The sequence below is a fragment of the Gopherus flavomarginatus genome, chromosome 3, assembly GCF_025201925.1.
Source record: "Gopherus flavomarginatus isolate rGopFla2 chromosome 3, rGopFla2.mat.asm, whole genome shotgun sequence".
Taxonomy (NCBI): Eukaryota; Metazoa; Chordata; order Testudines; family Testudinidae; genus Gopherus; species Gopherus flavomarginatus.
Genome location: NC_066619.1, coordinates 150,825,795 through 150,844,112, shown reverse-complemented (window position 1 = coordinate 150,844,112; position 18,318 = coordinate 150,825,795). Strand labels below are relative to the sequence as shown.

Genomic DNA, 18,318 nt, shown 5'->3' with positions numbered 1-18,318 from the left:
AATTTAGAAATGGGCCATATGCTATTGTTTTTCAGCGTTCCAATGGTAGATCAATACTTAGAGTGGAATTATCAATTCTTACCTTGCAAGAAAATATTTTTGTTACTACTAAAAGACACTAATAGTGCTACCAGCTGCCTGGTTTCAGACCAAAGCATTTTTTTACCTCCCTAGTCTGGAATCTGAGATCACTCTTTCACTTGCCTACATATCATAGGAGCTGATGATGAAGTATGTCGATTAGTGCACCACTCACTCTTCTTGAGTTCAGAGATCAGAACACCAGTTAAAGGCACTTAACTTAACAAAGCTATTTCAGGAAAAGACGAGGTAGAATCTTCCTCATTTTCTTCAGCAGACAATTGTTAGGGAACTGAGAAGAGCAAGGAGCAGAGTTCCTTCATGGTTTCCTCAGGCATAAGATGTGTGATTTGGTTTGTGATTCGAAACTGTATAGTTTTGTTCAGTTTTGCTCAGGTAGAATACTTCCACACTGGACTGAACAGACTAAACATTGAGGAAATTCTAGAATAATGTCCAATTGAAAAAAATAGTGTAATGTTGAATAACATATGCCTGAACTATAAAATACAGTAAAGTGGTGTGGAATACTATTCTACAGTATTACATCCTGTAATTATAAAATAGCATGGACTAGTGAGTTGTTAATCCATATATATTTAAAGTATTAAAGCAGATGTTTTATGCATTTGCCTTGTAAACAATTCTTTTACTACCAGTATTTGATAGTGATATGTATATATTCTTTATTACCAATGGGATAAAAAGGAAGTGTGGATGTACAAATATATAATTATGTTTTGCTCTTTTTAGAGAGAATGCAAGAGTTACTCCTCAAAATGAAAAAGATCTAGCGTTGAGTATCTCACCGGATAATCTAGGAAACAAGAGGCCTCTAGAAAAAGCTGGGCAAGACCAATTACCGTGCTCACCTTTGCATTCAAAAGACTTGGAAGCTGTTTATTGCTCTCCACATGTTAAATATACACCAGATGCTTCAAAAAGCTCATTTGTTAATTTAAAAGGCTTAACGAGCCAGCAGAGATCAGCAAATCTAAAGCACATGATCCAAAGAAACAGTAATTTTTACAAAAGTGCAAGAAAACATCGTGAAGGTTTTGCCCCCTGTGACAAGAAACATGAAAATGCCAATTTGTCTTTAGAAAAAGAGCCACTACTTCAAAAGTCTCTTGAGAATAATTTATGTTCAACACACAAATCTGTTAGGTCAACAACAAAACAAGGTGATAGTTCTGCTGTGTCTGCTACACTAAATCTACAGCGTGTGCAAGAATCAGACGCCACAGGAAATATATCGAGATCCAGTTTACTGGCGGAATATAGTAAAACTAATAATTTAGCCACAAAACCTGACAGAAAAGACAAGAACCATGAAAAGAACTCAGAGTCTCCCCGCAGTGTGCCTGTCAGTACTTCAGATCTTCCTGTGCTTATGACAAATAAAAATACACAGTCACCATCGGTGTGCTCTCTTTTGGAACCAGATTCCGATGAAGACGCAGAAAGCCCTGCTGAACATTCTGCTGTCCTTCAAAATGAACTTCCACCATCAACACCTCCAGTGCAACGTTCTTTAGTGCAGGCTCATGAGACAACCTGTCCTTTTTATTCTTGTCATCAAAGTGATAGCAATGGCAGTTCCTTAACCCGGACTTACCAGGGGATAACTTACCAAGTACAACAGTTTGCTCATTCTGGCACATCTGCAGTTGCAAGTAATGTGTATAATGCACACACTAATATGTTTTACACCCAGTCATTTAGTTATGCTGCTCTTGGGGAGCTACAAAGGCCTGACTATGCTCAAATATACCCAGTGCATGGATATTTTCATTCTCAGATGCCCCTTTCTTACAACTCTCAGGTGCCATCTTTACCACAATATGCTGCAAATCAGCCTTGGTCACAAGGTCCTTTTCCATATCCTTCCAATACAGGATCATCCTCAGGAGCTGTTTGGACCAGCAGTAAGTGCATGGCTATTAAATTCAGTATTTTTTTCATATTGTTATTGTTGTGACATTGGGTGTTTAAATCTAGACATTGCTTTGCTGCCTCAACCTAGGATAGAACAAATACCATTAAGTTTTTGGCCTTGATCCAATGATTTTTCAGATGATACACTATGCCACGTGCAGAGGTGCAAACTGGACTCTCTTAGAATCAGTGAGTCACCTCTGAATTTGGCTTAGTATCTTTCAAACAGGGCAGTGCATCTGTTTTACCCATGGTTTCAGTCTTCATAAATCCATTCTCATTTAGTGTTTCACTGTATTATGACATAGTGCTAACACTTTCCTTTTGGGATTGTGAAGTCTCTCTCAGCCAGTATGTAGAGCAGGGGTGGGCAAACTACGGCCCAGGGGTCACATCTGGCCCTTTAGATGTTTTAATACGGTCCTCGAACTCCCGCTGGGGAGCAGGGTCTGGGGCTTGCCCCACTCCACGTGTGCCATGGTTCCCAGAAGCAGAGGCATGTCCCTGCTCTGGCTACTATGCGTAGGGGCAGCCAGGGGGCTCCACATGTTACTCCCATCCCAAGTGCTGCCTCTGTAGCTCCCACTGGCTGGGAACTGTGGCCAATGGGAGCTGTAGGGGCAGCGCCTGTGGGCGGGGCAGCATGCAGAGCTTCCTGGCCATGCCTCCACGTAGGAGCCAGAGAAGGGACATGCTGCTGCTTCCAGGAGCTGCTTGAGGTAAGTGCTGCCTGGAGCTTGCACCCCTGACTCCTTCCCATGCCCCAGCCCCCAGCCCTGATCCCCGTTCCACCCTCTGAATCCCTCAGCCGCAGCACAGAGCACCCTCCTGCACCCCAAACCTCTCATCCCCAGCCCCACCCTAGAGCCCGCACCCCCAGCTAGAGCCCGCACCCCTCCCACGCCCCAACCCCCAATTTCATGAGCATTCATGGCCCACCAAACAATTTCCATACCCAGATCTGGCCAAAAAGTTTGCCCACCCTGATGTAGAGCAATTGTTGAATAATGCAATAAGCACTTCCTTACCTAAAGGCTGGGAGCATGAACTCTGCAAGGCCCCCCTCCATTGAATGTCTTACTGTAAAAATTGATAAAGCATTAAGCATTTTTCAGCCATTAGATATCTGGACTAGCTGAACATTCCTAGCCTTATTATTTTCCTAGCTGTCAGTGTCTAATGATCTAGTTGTGCATTCCATTTGAGTTATTAGACTTACATTTCAATTAGGGCTGTCAATGAATTGCAGTTAACTCATGCGATTAACTAAAAAAAATTAATGATGATTAATTGCCGTTTTATTGATTAATCATGATTAATCACTGCACTGTTAAACAATAGAATGCCAATTAAAATTTATTAAATATTTTGGATGTTTTTCTACATTTTCATATATATTGTATTCTGTGCTGTAATTGAAATCCAAGTGTATATTATTTTTAATTACAAATATTTGCACTGTAAAAATGATAAACAAAAGACATAGTATTGTTCAGTTCACCTCATGCAAGTATTCTAGTGCAATCTCTGTCCTGAAAGTGAAATTTACAAAAATAGTTTTTTGTTACATAATTGCACTCAAAACCAAAACAATGTAAAACTTAAGTATCTACAAGTCCACTCAGTCTTACTTCTTGTTCAGCCAATTGCTGAGACAAACAAGTTTATTTACATTTATGGGAGGTAATGCTGCCCTCTTCTTATTTACAATGTCACCAGAAAGTGAGAACAGGCATTTGCATGGCATTTTGTAGCCAGCATTGCAATGTATTTACATGTCAGATATGCTAAATGTTCATATGCCTGATCCTACTACAACCACCATTCCAGAGGACATGCTTCCATGCTGATGATGCTCGTTTAAAAAAAAATGCATTAATTAAATTTGTGACTGAACTTCGGGGAGAATTGTATGTCTCCTGCTCTGTTTTACCCGAATTCTGCCAAATATTTCATGTTATAGCAGTCTCGGGTGATGAACCAGCACATGTTGTTCATTTTAAAAACACTGTCACTGCAGATTTGACAAAACTCAAGGTACCGATGTGAGATTTATAAAGATAGCTACAGCACTCAACCCAAGGTTTAAGAATCTGAAGTGCTTTCCAAAATCTGAGAGGGCCGAGGTGTGGAGCATGCTTTCAGAAGTCTTAAAAGAGCAACACTCAGATGCGGAAACTACAGAACCCAAACCACCAAAAAAGAAAATCAACCTTTCCTTTTGGCGTCTGACTCAGATAATTAAAATGAAATACATCGGTCCGCTCTGCTTTGGATCGTTATCAAGCAGAACCCATCATCAGCATGGACACATGTCTCCTGGAATGGTGATTGAAGCATAAAGGGACATATGAATCTTTAGCACATCTGGCACGTAAATATTTTGTAATGCCAGCTACAACAGTACCATGAGAACACCTGTTCTCACTTTCAGGTGAAATTGTAAACAAGAAGTGGGCAACATTATCTCCTGCAAATGTAAACAAACCTGTTTATCTGAGCGATTGGCTGCACAAGAAGTAGGACTGAGTGGACTTGCAGGTTCTAAAATTTTACATGGTTTTATTTTTGAATGCGAGTTTTTTGTAAATAATTCTACATTTGTATGTTCAACTTTCATGATAAAGAGATTGCACTACTGTACACTTGTATTAGGTGAACTGAAAAATACTATTTCTTTTACAGTGCAAATACTTGTAATAAATAATAAATATAAACTGAGCACTGTGCACCTTGTATTCTTTGTTGTAATTGAAATCAATATATTTGAAAATGTAGAAAACATCCAAAATATTTAAATAAATGGTATTCTATTATTGTTTAACAGTGCGATTAATTTTTTTGATCGTGTGTTTAATTTTTTTAATTGCTTGACAGCGCTAATTTTAATGTTACACTGGAAAACAAATACACTCTCTCTGTTTAGTATTTCTGTGTTTAACGATAAAGGCATGGAGTGAAATTCACCCTTGTGCGCTACTTAAATTCTTCTCACCCCTTATTTTGAGGACTTAAATGATGCATAGGCCTTGTGCTGGCCTTCTTTAGAGGAGTGAATGTCACCCCCCTGGTTCCCTGAGGGTGCTGCTGTTCATTCTGAAACCTGTCTCAGTCAGTTATAGAACTACGTCATTGTACAACCAACGTGGCTGCGTAACCAAGCTCTTAACTAGGCTAATTGACCTAGGGTCAGAGCTGGTGTAGAATGAAATTAGAGAGGCTGCAGTATTGACTCGCTGTAGAACTGGTTTCCCTTCTCCTCCTTGTGCCTGTACTTACCCCTCCATCCCTTTCCACACTTGGGCTGCCATCCTCAGACTCATCACAATGAAGAGTGTGGAGATAGGTTGATAGGAAATCTTTAGCCCCTAGTGATTGCATAACTAGTCCTCAGGATTTGGCCCTTGGTCACATAAGTGAGAGTTTGGCCCAGTATGCACAAATGCTGCCAAGCACCTATTTTTATCCTATTGTACAAAATACCTTACCTGTGAGTCTGTGGCTCAGGGCTGAAGAGTGGAAACTATATTATTACACTTACATCTTGAGAAGGAAGATACTAGCAAATCTCCTGATTATCACCATTTAGCTATTAGCAAAAATCTTCTGGTCTCAGGTGGATGAAGTGCATGAGCCCCCACAGTGGAAGACATATAAGGATCATCTCTTGTAGTAGTAGAAGATTTTTGCTAATAGTGTCAGTTGGTCCACATCTGTGGCCTTCCTCTCCTTATGCTCTGAACCAAGAATGTAAAGGGCGGTGCTGACAGACCACCTTTCCAGTTCCTTTCTACTTCCACATGATCTGAGATGAACCTCTTCAGTGTCTGCAAAGCTTTTCAGTGTTTCTCTGTAAATATTTTTCTTATTATTAGTAGATTGTGATAGTGTTTAACTTGGTATTCAGTTAGTGAGTTAGACTTGGGTTTACCCTACACCTCCTGTACAGGGTGACAATTATACCAAAGCTTCTGGGCTTTAAGACCCGCATCTCCAACTCCCAGATCTTCTCAGTCAGTGACGACTACCAAAAGTGCTTCTGTTGTCTTGGAGAGGCTCATGTAGCTTCCAAGTGCAATATTCGCCATGCCTTTCCCAACCAGAGCCACTAGGCATGAGAAGACAGACTCAGAAAACATTTTATGCTGTGTGCAATGAGGCTGCAGTGACCCAGGCCAGGTAGATCCCCTTGTGCAGTGGCCCAAAGCACTCAGGAGCATGCCTCTTAGCTCTGCAACATCAGACACAGGAGCGGAACCAAAGACTCCACTTCTCAGGCACTTAATGAGGGCAGGAAACACTTCAAAATATTCAGAGAGATCACCCTCTAAATCCATCTCTTAAGAGGAGAGCTTCTTCCCCAGCACATTCAAAGGCAGAGGAGACATCTTGTTCTGGTCATGGAGGCTCAAGAGCTCATAAGGATCTTGTTGCTGATTCACAAGATCCAAAAAGAAAAGGTGCCCCGATAGCATCAGAGATGGGACTACTACCAGTATGGACAAAGTTGAAACATCAAGACTTCAAAGACGGTCAACCGTCAGTACCAGCTAAAGCAGAGTTGTACCGACAGCACTGTTTCACCCCAGTAAAAGGGCTTCAGTGTTGAAGACTTTACTGATACTGGCTTAGACAGTACATAGAGAGAAGAGCCCTTGCCCTTCCACCAGCATGGACAGACATACAAATGCAGAGGTCTTCATCATGCTTCTTGATTCAGAGTCTCCCATCCTTTTGGATTCAGTCCTCAGTAGAGAGATCCTGACTTAGTCAGCACTGGGATGGTGAGAGAAGAAGCTGCTTTCCTGTCCTTCCCACCAACCATGGGATGTCGTCAACCACAGTTCTGATGACACCACCACTATAAGTGGAACCTACATTCTCCTTAGAGGAGGACACTGATGTTGGTGAAGGACCATCACCCCCTCAGTCAAATGACAGCCCCAACAGAGCATCCGGGACTTCTTGGGCTCCCTCGAGGCCACTTAAGGATATCCACCTTGCGACTGATGGTGCCCCATGCCATAGGGACCTCCCCAACCAATGTCCAGCCCATCTCACTGGCTTTACTAGGATGTGGAACATATATGCATGATGCCCCAAGTGGTACGCTTGCATCATGAAGATACACTCCCTTCCTTGGGATGAGCCAGAGCATCCTCAAGTACTGATGAAGGAGGATGAAGAGGAACAGAATCTGTTGGTACTGCTACCTTTGACAGCAATTTCATTCTCAGTGGCACCAGCCTCATCTCCTCCCCATAATTACAGATAGTTTCAAGACCTGTTGAGGAGAATGGCTGAGACTCACCACCAGATCCCACTGGAGGAGGTATATGAGGCTCCTCACAAATTCCTCGACATTTTGTGGAGTAGATGGCTGAGCAGGGTAGCACTCACCATGAATGAGACCATCATGGAGGTCATCTGACATATGCCAGGCACATGTGCTGCCACTTCCAAAATAAATGCTATGTGCTGGCTAAGGGGGTGTAATTTTTATTTACGCATCCTGCCCCAAACTCTTTAGTTCACGCCACTACTGAAAGAAGTAGACGTCATCAGACGAAGTCCACCATGTCAGATGAGGCCACTAAATGAGCAGGAAAGTTATTACCTCAGCCTGCCTGGAAATTCATATAGTCAGTTGTCAGGTATTGCTCTCAAAATATGATTTGATCAGTTTCTTCAAATTGATAGAGTTTATGGACAAACTCCTGCAGGAGCACAGATTGCAGTTCCAGGCGATAATCGAGGACGATAGATTAATCACTAGATCTTCTCTTCAGGAATCAGTTGATGCATTTGACCCAGCTGCATGTTCATTGGCCATTGTTGTGCATAGAGCCTTGTGACTTTATTCCTCGGGATTCCCCAGGGAAGTACAATCCACAATGGAGGACTAGCCCTTTGAAGGAAACAACCTATTTAGATATAGAACCGATAAAACTTTGCACTCACTGAAGGATTTAAGAGCAACACTTCACTCCTTGAGGACCTACACTCCAGCTCTGAGGCGGAAGAACTGTAGGCCTCAGCCGTACAAACATCATGAATGCTGCGTGCAGATGTGGTCACCCCTTCTCAAAAAAGATATATTGAAATTGGAAAGGGTTCAGAAAAGGACAGCAAAGATGATTAGTGGTATAGAACAGCTTCTTTATAAGGAGAGATTAATAAGACTGAGACTTTTCAGCTTGGAAAAGAGACAACTAAGAGGGGATATGATTGAGGTGTGTAAAATCATGACTGTTGTAGAGAAAGTAGATATGGAAGTGCTATTTACTCCTTCGCATAACACAGGAACTAGGGGTCACCAAATGAAATTAATAGGCAGCAGGTTTAAAACAAACAAAAGAAAGTATTTCTTCACACAACACACAGTCAACCCATGGAACTCTTTGCCAGAGGATGTTGTGAAGCCCAAGACTATAACAGGGTTCGAAAAAGAACTAGATAAGTTCCTAGAGACTAGGTCCATCAATGGCTATTAGCCAGGATGGGCAGGGATGGTGTCCCTAGCGTCTGTTTGCCGGAAGCTGGGAATGAACGACAGGGAGTGGATCACTTGATGATTACCTGTTCTGTTCATTCCCTCTGAAGCACCTGGCATTGGCCACTGTCGGTAGACAGGATACTGGGCTAGATGGACCTTTGGTATGACCCAGTATGGTCGTTCTTATGTTCTTATCATCCACTGCCTTGGCACTTCTACCACCAAAGGGCTTACGAACCAACACAGAAAAGGCAGAAGCTGCAGAGGAGCAAACAGAATGATCCCTCCTCGTCTTCCTCGTAACCTCAGCCTCCCACAAAGAAGTATTTTTTACAGGATGCACAAGAGCTGTGAACCACCTCAGATGCCACATCCATCCACCATGTGCCTACAGACTAAATTTGGCAGCTGAGTAGCACACTTTGCTTATGCCTGGCAGGCAATAACAGACAGATGGGTTCTCAATCTAGTGCAATCTCAGTAGTACTATATAATTCCTGTCCCCCTTGACCCTGAAATCTGCTTCCCTGTCTTTCTGCAGGGACCACTCTCACGAGGGGATGCTCATTCAAGAGATGAACTTTCTCCTGCTTCAGGGAACTATGGAACCAGTACCTCTTCAGTAGTGGGGAGGAAAGATTTTAATCAAATTTCTTCTTCATCTGAAAGAAGAAAGTGGGATGGATACCTATCTTAGAGCTCAGGCAACTCAGTGTCTTTATCTGCAAATTGAGGTTCAGACTGGTCACACTGGTACCAATTATTCTACAACTAAACACAGAGAACTGGTTCATAGCTCTCGATGTGAAGAATGCCTACTTTCATATGGACATCCACTCCTCTCAGTTAGTGCTTATCAATCCCTGGCTCCCCCTAGGGGCAGCATATAAAGTTAATTGGCCCTTTCTGGCCCACATTCTTGTGCTCAGGGGTTGCATGGCGGGGGCACCTCATTGCAGTAGCCATCACCTCAGCTAGAAGGATGGGTAACTGGGAGCTCTTATGGTGGATCTGCCATATACAGTCTTTCACACGGATAAGATGACAGTGAGACTGCAAGTCATGGGAGATGACGGGGTTCAAATAGAAGTCGCTCCCTCTGCTGCGGTTGCGAGTCTAGTGGTAAGGATTCCCAGGACCACCTTTTCTTTCTGGGCAATAAGGCCTAGTGGCAAGTGTCCCCAGAACTGCCCTTTTCTTCTGGGCAGCAAGGCCTAGTAGCAGGTGTCCAAGGCAGTAGTGGCCAGTATCAGCAACCCCCAAACAGTAGCACCTAGTATCAGTAGTCCAGGGCAGTAATGCCTAGCAGCAACAGTCCACAGCTGTAGCATCCAGGCATAGGCACAGGGAGGGTAGGGGAACCCGGGCCCACCCTACTCCACTCGGTTCCACACCAGGGCCCTAGGAAAGCAGGCACCCCATGGAGGTTGGGTAGGTCTCTCTGTCTCCAGAGGTGTCTCCTGGGTCACTTCCTACCCATAGGCCTGACTCGGGTATCTCCTCAGGTAGCAGCAGCTTGGTGCCCCTTTGACCCATGCAGTCAACTGGTTCTCCGTGGCGCAGTCAGGGTCCTCAGCTTCAGCAGTCTGGAATCTTAGTGCTTCTTCTGCAGGAACCCACAGTGCATGTCTAGTCTCCTCAGCCAGCCCAGACTGAGCTGAGCTGCTTCCTTTTATATACTCCCTCCCAGGAAGGGTGAGGGCATGGTCTCTTGGGCCCAAAGTAGCTGGTTAACCACTGCCTGACCAGTACAGGTTTGGTACACCCTGTCATACTGCACCTGAAGTTTTTTCCTAAAGTGGTCTCTGACTTCCATCTCATTCAGACAATCAGCTTATCTACTTTCTTCACTGCACACCACTAATGAAGACAAAAGACTTCATTCCTAGATGTCCATAGAGCTGTTTCATTTTACCTGTGAAGAACAAACTCATTGAGACAATCACCCAGACTGTTTGTATCCGTTGCAGAACAGATGCGAGGGGAAGCTGTCTCATCCCCAACTACTTTCCAAATGGATCCCGAGCTGCGTTCTGCTATGCTAGCTGACAAATACTCCTGCACTGCAAGATGTGAGAGCCCAGGCCGCTTCAGTAGCCTCATTACAAAATGTCCTCGTCCTTGAAATTTGTAATTGAGCCATGTGGAGTCAGTCCATATCTTCTGCAGAGATCATGCTTTGGTGCAGGCCTCTGCAGCTGACACTTCCCTGGGCGCTGCTGTAGTCTGTAGCCTCCCAGAGGTCCTCGCATCCTCCACCTTAATAGACACTGCTTGTAGGCACCAACCGTGGAATACACGTAGGGGCCAGCACTTGAAGAAGAAAGGGAAGTTACACTCCTGTACAGCAACGAGTTATTTGAGGTGTGTGAAACCTGTCTGTATTCCACTATCTGCCCTCCTTCCCCTCTGCTGCAGATCTTAAAGTTGATTCACAGTAGAGAAGGAACTGGAGAAGTGGCTGGTCTCTTCTGCTTCTTATGCTCTCGGCTTGGAGCACGAGGAGATAAGTGCGCAGGCATAGTCCGATACACGCTGCTAGCAAAAATCTGCTGGTCATCGGCGCGTGTGCACTCTCAGTGGAATACAGGGAAGGACCACACATCTCAGAGAACTTCAGTTACTGTAGTGGTAAGTAACTTCCCTTTCCTGTTCCCAGCAACCACGTGTTTACCGTGTGCACAAAGACACATAAACAGTTGGGTACATGATTTTCAGTTCTGTTTTGCTAGAATAGCTGTCATGTTTTGTTAGGTTTTTTTAACCAGTCTTCTGCCCAATACCACCCTCTTTTGAAGTAACCATTCCCCCTCCCCTGCCCAGTAAATGAAAAATGGTGGTGATGAGAGTTTGAGTTCACACCCTGGTTTGGACTAGAAGAGATTGATTTCCTTTTTGTACTAGAGTAGGCTCTGTTTTACAAAGAGCAGCAGGATTTTTTCCCCTTTCCAATGCTCGGTGCTACCCTCCTACTTCCTGAGAACATTTCTGATATTTTTTTGGTGCTTATGTTTAAGGCTCCATGTTTGTCATGGAGGTTATGGATTCTGTGACCTGTGCGACTTCTACAGTGGCTGGTGTGCCTGGCCTGGGGGCTACCTGAGCAGCTTGGGCAGCCCTGGGCCAGTCGCACTGGATGCTGCTGGGGCAGTCTACTCCCCCGCCGCCCACGCTCCCCAGCAGCAGGAGTTTGGGTGGGGGTGGTGGCTCAGGGGTGGGGGTTGGGGTGCGGGGCAGTGCTTACCAGGGGGCAGGGAGACGGTTCCCGTAAGGGTGACAGCAACTCCCCTCTCTCAGCTCCTAGCTCCATGTGCTGTCTCCCCCCCAAAAGCTCCCATTGGCCATGGTTCCCTGCCAATGAGGGCTGCAGAATCAGGGCTTGGGGCAGAGGGGAGGCAGCACATGGAGCTAGGAGCTGGGGTCCCCACTTCCCAGGAGCCAGATAGGGAGCCTGCATCAGACCCACTAACCCCCCACCCCAGCACCCACAGCGCCCCCTGGGCTGTGCCCCCCCTGAATGCCTGTGGTGCCCCCCGGGGCCACCTCCCCAGCACCTGTGGTGCCCCCTGGGCACCCCCCTGTAATCTCTCCCAGGCCGCTGTTGGTGTCACTAGGCATAAATCTAGGCCTCAGTGAACCAAAGCTCCTCCATGTTGAACTCTACTTGATCTAGAAAGCTAGCAGCTGTGAAATTAAATGTGTAACAGTAAGTTATCAGTTGCAGCACAGCTCAAACCGGTATAAAGCAGTAGTGATAAGGCCTGTGCACTTTTAGCAGAAGGACAAGATAACTTGCAGAAGGAAAACTTACTAACGAGCTGGCACAGCCAAGATTACTTAATGCACCTGGGCATATGTAACTGCTACAGGGGAGGAAGGGGGCGGGGGGAAGAAAGAAGAAAAAGAAAAAAAAACTTATAAAAAGGGAAAAGCCGCTTGTGTAGGGGTGCATGATTTGAGGCGTTCGTCTCCTTGCACCGCTTTGAGATCTCAAATAAACTTTGCTTGCTTCTCCACCCTGGTGTGTTTATTAGCATGAAATACACCGGGCAACGAACCACTGTTGCTTGGCCTCCGGCACTATCTGTGCCAGCAACACTGCAACTCCCCACCCGAGCACCCGTGGCACACCCCCCCAGGCCATGCCCTCCTCCCCAGCACCTGCAGTACCCCCAGCACCATCCTCCTGAGCCGCCCCTCCCTCCCAAGTTTTAATCAGGGGTATTTAGTAAAAGTCAGAGGTCGTGAATTTTTGTTTACTGCCTGTGACCTGTCCATGACATCTACTAAAAATACCCATGACTAAAACGTAGGTGGGATTTTTTTCAAAAGCAATTATTTGACTTAGCAGCACACATTCTGCTGACTTTCTGTGCAACTTGTGCTCCTAAATCACATAGGCATTTTTGAAACTCTAATTGATAGTCTACATTTATAAACTCATGCAGAGGGAATATGGTAGTAGTTGAAGCATAGGACTGGGAATCAGGCAAACTGGATTCTAACCCCAGCTATTCCACAGACTTGGTCTCTATTCTTGGACAAGTGGTGTTCAGCTTCACTCATTGTAAATATTTATACAGGCTGAAATTCACCCCTGCACAGAAGGACTTTGCATTACAGGACTTTAAGGTGCATAGGCCTTTTGCTGCCCTCTGCACAGGGTGAAGGTCAGTGCTTCAGTCGGTGAATGCTTTCGAAACCTTCAGAAGATGCTATAGAAGTGCAAAGGCCTGTTGTTTGGTGGGCTTTGGAGGGTGGAAAGAGGAATCTCTATTTCCTGTGCCTTAATCCATTCTCAAGTATCTTTTTCTTTGTTTCCAGCTCCCTGGCAGCAGGCACCTTTTCATCCTGGATGTTGAAACCAGTCCCATGACAACGTTTTGGTTCAGTGTTGTTTGTTGTAATTTTTCTTTGTTAAAGCTGTGTAGCATTAGATATTTAAAATGCTTGTATAGATTTACTGCTGATATACAATACAGAGCATTGTATAATGTTTTGAAGTGTAACCACTTACCTCACAAGGCAACATAATTTGCATTTTCCGAATGGTTACATCAAAATCACTCCCTTGTTTTAGGACATTAAGACAGTTGGAGTTTTCCTAGTAATTTCTGCAGGTGCAGGATTGAGTCGTTAGTGAATAGCAAGACTTACCTAACCAGATTAAAAAAAACAAAACACAGAGGAAGGGACAAATGTAACCCCACCTCAGTGACCACCGAGGGCCCTCTGACTGTGGAGCCAGCATGGTTCTGCAGTACAAAAGGCAGTTTAAACCACTGGATAAAGTAATAGCTGTGAATTGGTTCTATGGCTTTGGCCTGGAGCAGGATTCTTTTTCCTCTGCCTACTGGAGAGGCTGTTTAGCCTCACTGGGTGTTGTGTCTCTGGATTCTACCCTAAGGCATTAAGTTTTTAGTTAACTTTTAGGACTGTGATATGATAGTGTTTGACATCTAAAAAAATGAAAACTGAACTTTTGAGGTGTGATTATAGGATTTTTAGCTTTTAAATACATTTTTTTGAACAAAAGCTCTGCCTCGGGCTGTCAAGATCTATAGTCAGTTCTGAATACTTGGGTGAAATTCACCCCAGTGCAGTGGGCCAGCGCAGGACTTACCCATCACTCATGTCTGGTTTTGCAGAAAATGTGCACGGACTTTCTGCTAGCCTGGGCTGCTCTTTTTGTAAACACTGGAACAGAGAAATGTGATTCTTGAATGTTATGGTTAGTATTTTCTATAATGGTAGTTGAGACTTTGCTGTATCTGATATGCAAATAACTAACATATTGTTTCAATCCACAGTTTTTACACTACCATATTATATATATGTATATTATTTATGGCAGTGGTTGGAATACTTTTGATATTTTTTTCTAACAGAGAAGACTTATTTTTCTAATTTTTGTACATTTTTCTTAGAAATATTTCTAAGTATATAGGTCTTATTGAAGATTTTAATTTTAAATGTTAACAGCATTTGCACAGTGCAAGTATTTGAGTAAACTTAATTTGTATGCATTAAACAGGTTTTTTTTTAAATGTAGCAAGTAATACAGAAATAATGAGACTGATAGTCTAGTTACAGTTAGGTGTCTCTAAGGTGGTAATTTAGAACATAGCACAAGCTACAAAATTGGCAACTCGGTAAGGCATTAGCTATTAATTTACGTTAAAAACACAATTTACAGAACAATTAAAATACTTGTGTTGAACTTCTAAGTATGCAGAATAGTCCAGGGTTTATGACAGTCTCTCTTTGCTGAAGAATTACCAGTATTTTCTAAATGTTATTTGTGTACTGTGGTGTTTTCATGAGAACAAGATATAATTAGAGGTGAATTACATGAATCAGAATCACAAAGAGATCTGGGTCCCACTGAAATCCGGGTCCCACTGAAATCACAGAACCTTTGCCATTGATCTCAATGGGGCCAGGGTTTCACCCTCCTATCGCAATCTGAGATAGATGCGTTCCTATTCCGTGTATCTTGTAAAAATCCGTTCCTGTGGTTTACACACAATTGGATAGCAGATGATCTCACTGGCTCTATGGTAACAGAAATCCACATATTTAAGAGCAGAGTTAAGCCCTAAATTGGTAATTTCTACATCTGATATGCACATGTAACATCTGAAATACATCTTTTAACATGATTGGGAAGTGTAAATCTTCATCAACAGGAAAACAGACTTCTACAAGTGGTAAACGTCTCATGATTTTGTGCAACATACACAGCTGATTAGAATTAAAAACTCAATTTCTAGCAATAGTTTGGAAATGTAAGAATGTTTATTTACTACAGGTGTATTATCAAGAGGGTATTTCAGGACCGGTAGAATAAATATTGGCTGAAGTTAAACTTAGGTGAAAACTGTTGTTCCCAGCAATTACTTCTTCCCCTTTCTAGTACATCTCTGCTTCTTTGGATGAATAATAATTTCACTCCACTCATATCTCTAAATTACAGTGGAATCCTGTTTCATGCTACAGTGGAGCAGGGAATATTTTAAGACTTTTATACGCCCCCAACCACCTTGAATTTTCTCTTTATTTAGTCTTAAATGATAGCAGGTACATACAACACTAGGCATATTGCGCCAAATTCATCTCTGGTGTATTTCCACTGAAGCCAGAGTTACAGCAAGGTTGAATTTGACTTACAGCTTTTTACAATGGGTTACTATGAGTATCTGCTGGTGTAATAATGCAGAATTTAGCCAGTTTGTCATTTTTGAATAATAATAAAAACACTTATTATATTGCTGTGTAGTATATTGTTGCATTCTACTAATTTTCTTATGTATACAATATATCAAAAGCCATATAATTGGACATTTGATTCCATTTGAAGTATTGCAAGAGGCTGCAGTGACACTGTTAAATTAAGACCTTATTTAAGGTGAAACGCCTGAAGAATTCCTCCTCCATGTCAACCCAATCAGAAAAACAAAGCTGTAGCATCTGCTTTGTTTTCCACAGTTTGCAATAATCTCTGTTCTGGCCTGGAAAATATCCATTCATGCCTCTAATATGATGGCCATCATGGTATACTAGAACGTTGTAATTACTGGATAGTCTCTCACCAAGAGGAATATGTCACAACAGCAGTATGGCTACTGTGACATCATTCTGGTCTGTCTGATCCATCCAATGTATACACAAGAGTCTCACTAGGGGCATGTATGCCTCCTTCAGAAATACATCTGGCCAAATTGTACAGCAAATGAGGATAGGCAGAAACTGAGCATAGACGTAGTTAAGATTGCAAGACAGGTGGATGGTATTCCTGGCTAACTGATAGGCCATTGCAGGTGTGCTGCAAGAGGAAAACAGCAAGAGTGAGGGTACAAGGCCATGGTGAAGAAGATACATTAATTCTTTGCCTCAGTCTTCACTGCAGAGGATAAGGTGGAGTTCACATCTGAGCCATTCTTGTTAGGTGTCAAATATGAGGACCTGTCCCAGATTGAGGTGTCAGTAAAGGAGGTTTTCGAACAGATGATAAATTAAACAGTAATAAGTCACCAGGACCACAAGGCATTCATCCAAGAGTTCTGAAGGAACTCAAATATGAAATTGTAGCACTACTAATTGGTTTGTAACCTATCACTTAAATCAGCCTCTGCACAGGTGACTAGCTAATGTAATGCTGATTTTTCAAAAAAGTCTCCAAAGGTGATCCTGGCAATTACAGGCCAATAATCCTGACTTAAGTATGAGGCAAACTGATTGAAACTATACTAAAGAACAAAATTATCAGACACAAATATAATATGTGGGGGAATAGTTAACATGGCTTTTGTGAAGAGAAATCATACCTCACCATTCTAATAGAGTAATTTGCAGGAGTCAAGAAGGATGTGGACAACGATGTCAAGTGGATATAGTGTACTCGGACCAAAGGCTCTTCAGCAAACTAAGGTGTCATGGGATAAGAGGAAAGGTCCTCTCATGGATCAATAACTGGTTAAAAGATAAGAAACAAAGGGTAGAAATAAATGGTCATTTTTCACAGTGGAGAGGGGTAAAAAGTAGGTTTCCTCAAGGATCCGTATTGGAAACAGTGCTGGAATTACAGACCAATCAGCTTAACTTCAGTACAGTAACTTCTCACTTAAAGTCATCCCGGTTAATGCTGTTTCATTCCTGATAAATTAGGGAACATGCTTGTTTAAAGTTGTGCAATGCTCCCTTCTAACGTCATCTGGCAGCTGCCCGCTTTGTCCACTGCTTGCAGGAAGAGCAGCCTGTTGCAGCTTGCTGGTGAGGGCTTGGAACCAAGGTGGGCCAGCAGCCCCCCCATCAGCTCCCTGCTCTCCTAAGTTCCCTGTGCAGTAGCTGCCCAGCAGGTTATCAGTTGCCAGCAGTTCAGCTGTTCCTCCCCCACTGCCATGTGCTGCTCCTGCCCTCTGCCTTGGAGCTGCTCCCCAAGACTCTTGCTTGCTATGCAGGAGGGAGGACAGGAAGAAGGGGGTTAAGGTTAGGGTGTCCCCCTCCCCCCTGTTCTTGCACCCCACTTACCCCATCTTCCATAGAGCAGGGGACACACATGACAGGGCTCAGGATGGAGGGAGCTTGCTGGCAGCAGCTGTGTCTCAACAAGCTGATCTAATTAACAAGGCAGTGTACTTAAGAATAGGGCCAGCACACTTAAAGGAGAAATGCGCATCTCTCACGCACACACATGGTGTCCTCCCTCCATTCCTGATTCCTTGTAGAGTGTGAGAGTTAACCCTTGAGGACTCAGCCAATTGCTAGTTCACCATTTAGCAGGAAGGCATTCCCTGGGAAATATCCCACTGTCTTGACTCCACCACCTCAACCAAACTTCACAATCATCATCACTGTCTACCAGTATTAAATTGTTAGAGAGAGAGAGAGAGAGAGCGTTTTGAAAAAAGCTTCCCTGGAACATAACCCCCTCATTTACATTAATTCTTATGGGGAAATTGGATTCGCTTAACATGGTTTTACTTAAAGTCTCATTTTTCAGGAACATAACTACAACTTTAGATGAGGAGTAACTGTACCTGGAAAGATAATGGAACAAATAAGTAAGCAATCAAATTGCAAACACCTAGAAAATAATAAGGTGATAAGTAAGAGGCAACATGGATTTGTGAAGAACAAATCATGTCAAACCAATCTAATTGCTTTGAGTAACAAAGGGTAACAAGCCTTATGGATGGGGGGAAGCAGTAGATGACATTGCTGAGACATGTTTCAAGTTTTTTTTTAAAAACAGCCCAAGCCGGTTCCTCTGACACAAAAGGTTAGCCAGCACCTCAACCAGG

General features: G+C 43.4%; 1 protein-coding gene across 7 annotated transcripts in view; it reads left to right on the top strand.

Annotated features, from left to right (window-relative positions):
- Positions 1-15,793, top strand: part of TEX15 (testis expressed 15, meiosis and synapsis associated) — an 87,808-nt gene extending 72,015 nt beyond the window's left edge. For 5 of the 7 annotated variants that reach the window (XM_050944956.1, XM_050944960.1, XM_050944959.1 and 2 more), the window contains 2 exons: positions 835-2,009; positions 13,340-15,793. In XM_050944956.1, the coding sequence (XP_050800913.1) occupies positions 835-2,009; positions 13,340-13,377 (1,213 nt within the window). In that variant the 3' untranslated portion in view covers positions 13,378-15,793. Of the gene's footprint in view, positions 1-834; positions 2,010-13,339 lie in introns of those variants that run through there. The other 2 variants (XM_050944963.1, XM_050944962.1) reach the window with 2 other exon arrangements.
- The last annotated feature ends 2,525 nt before the right edge of the window (positions 15,794-18,318 follow it).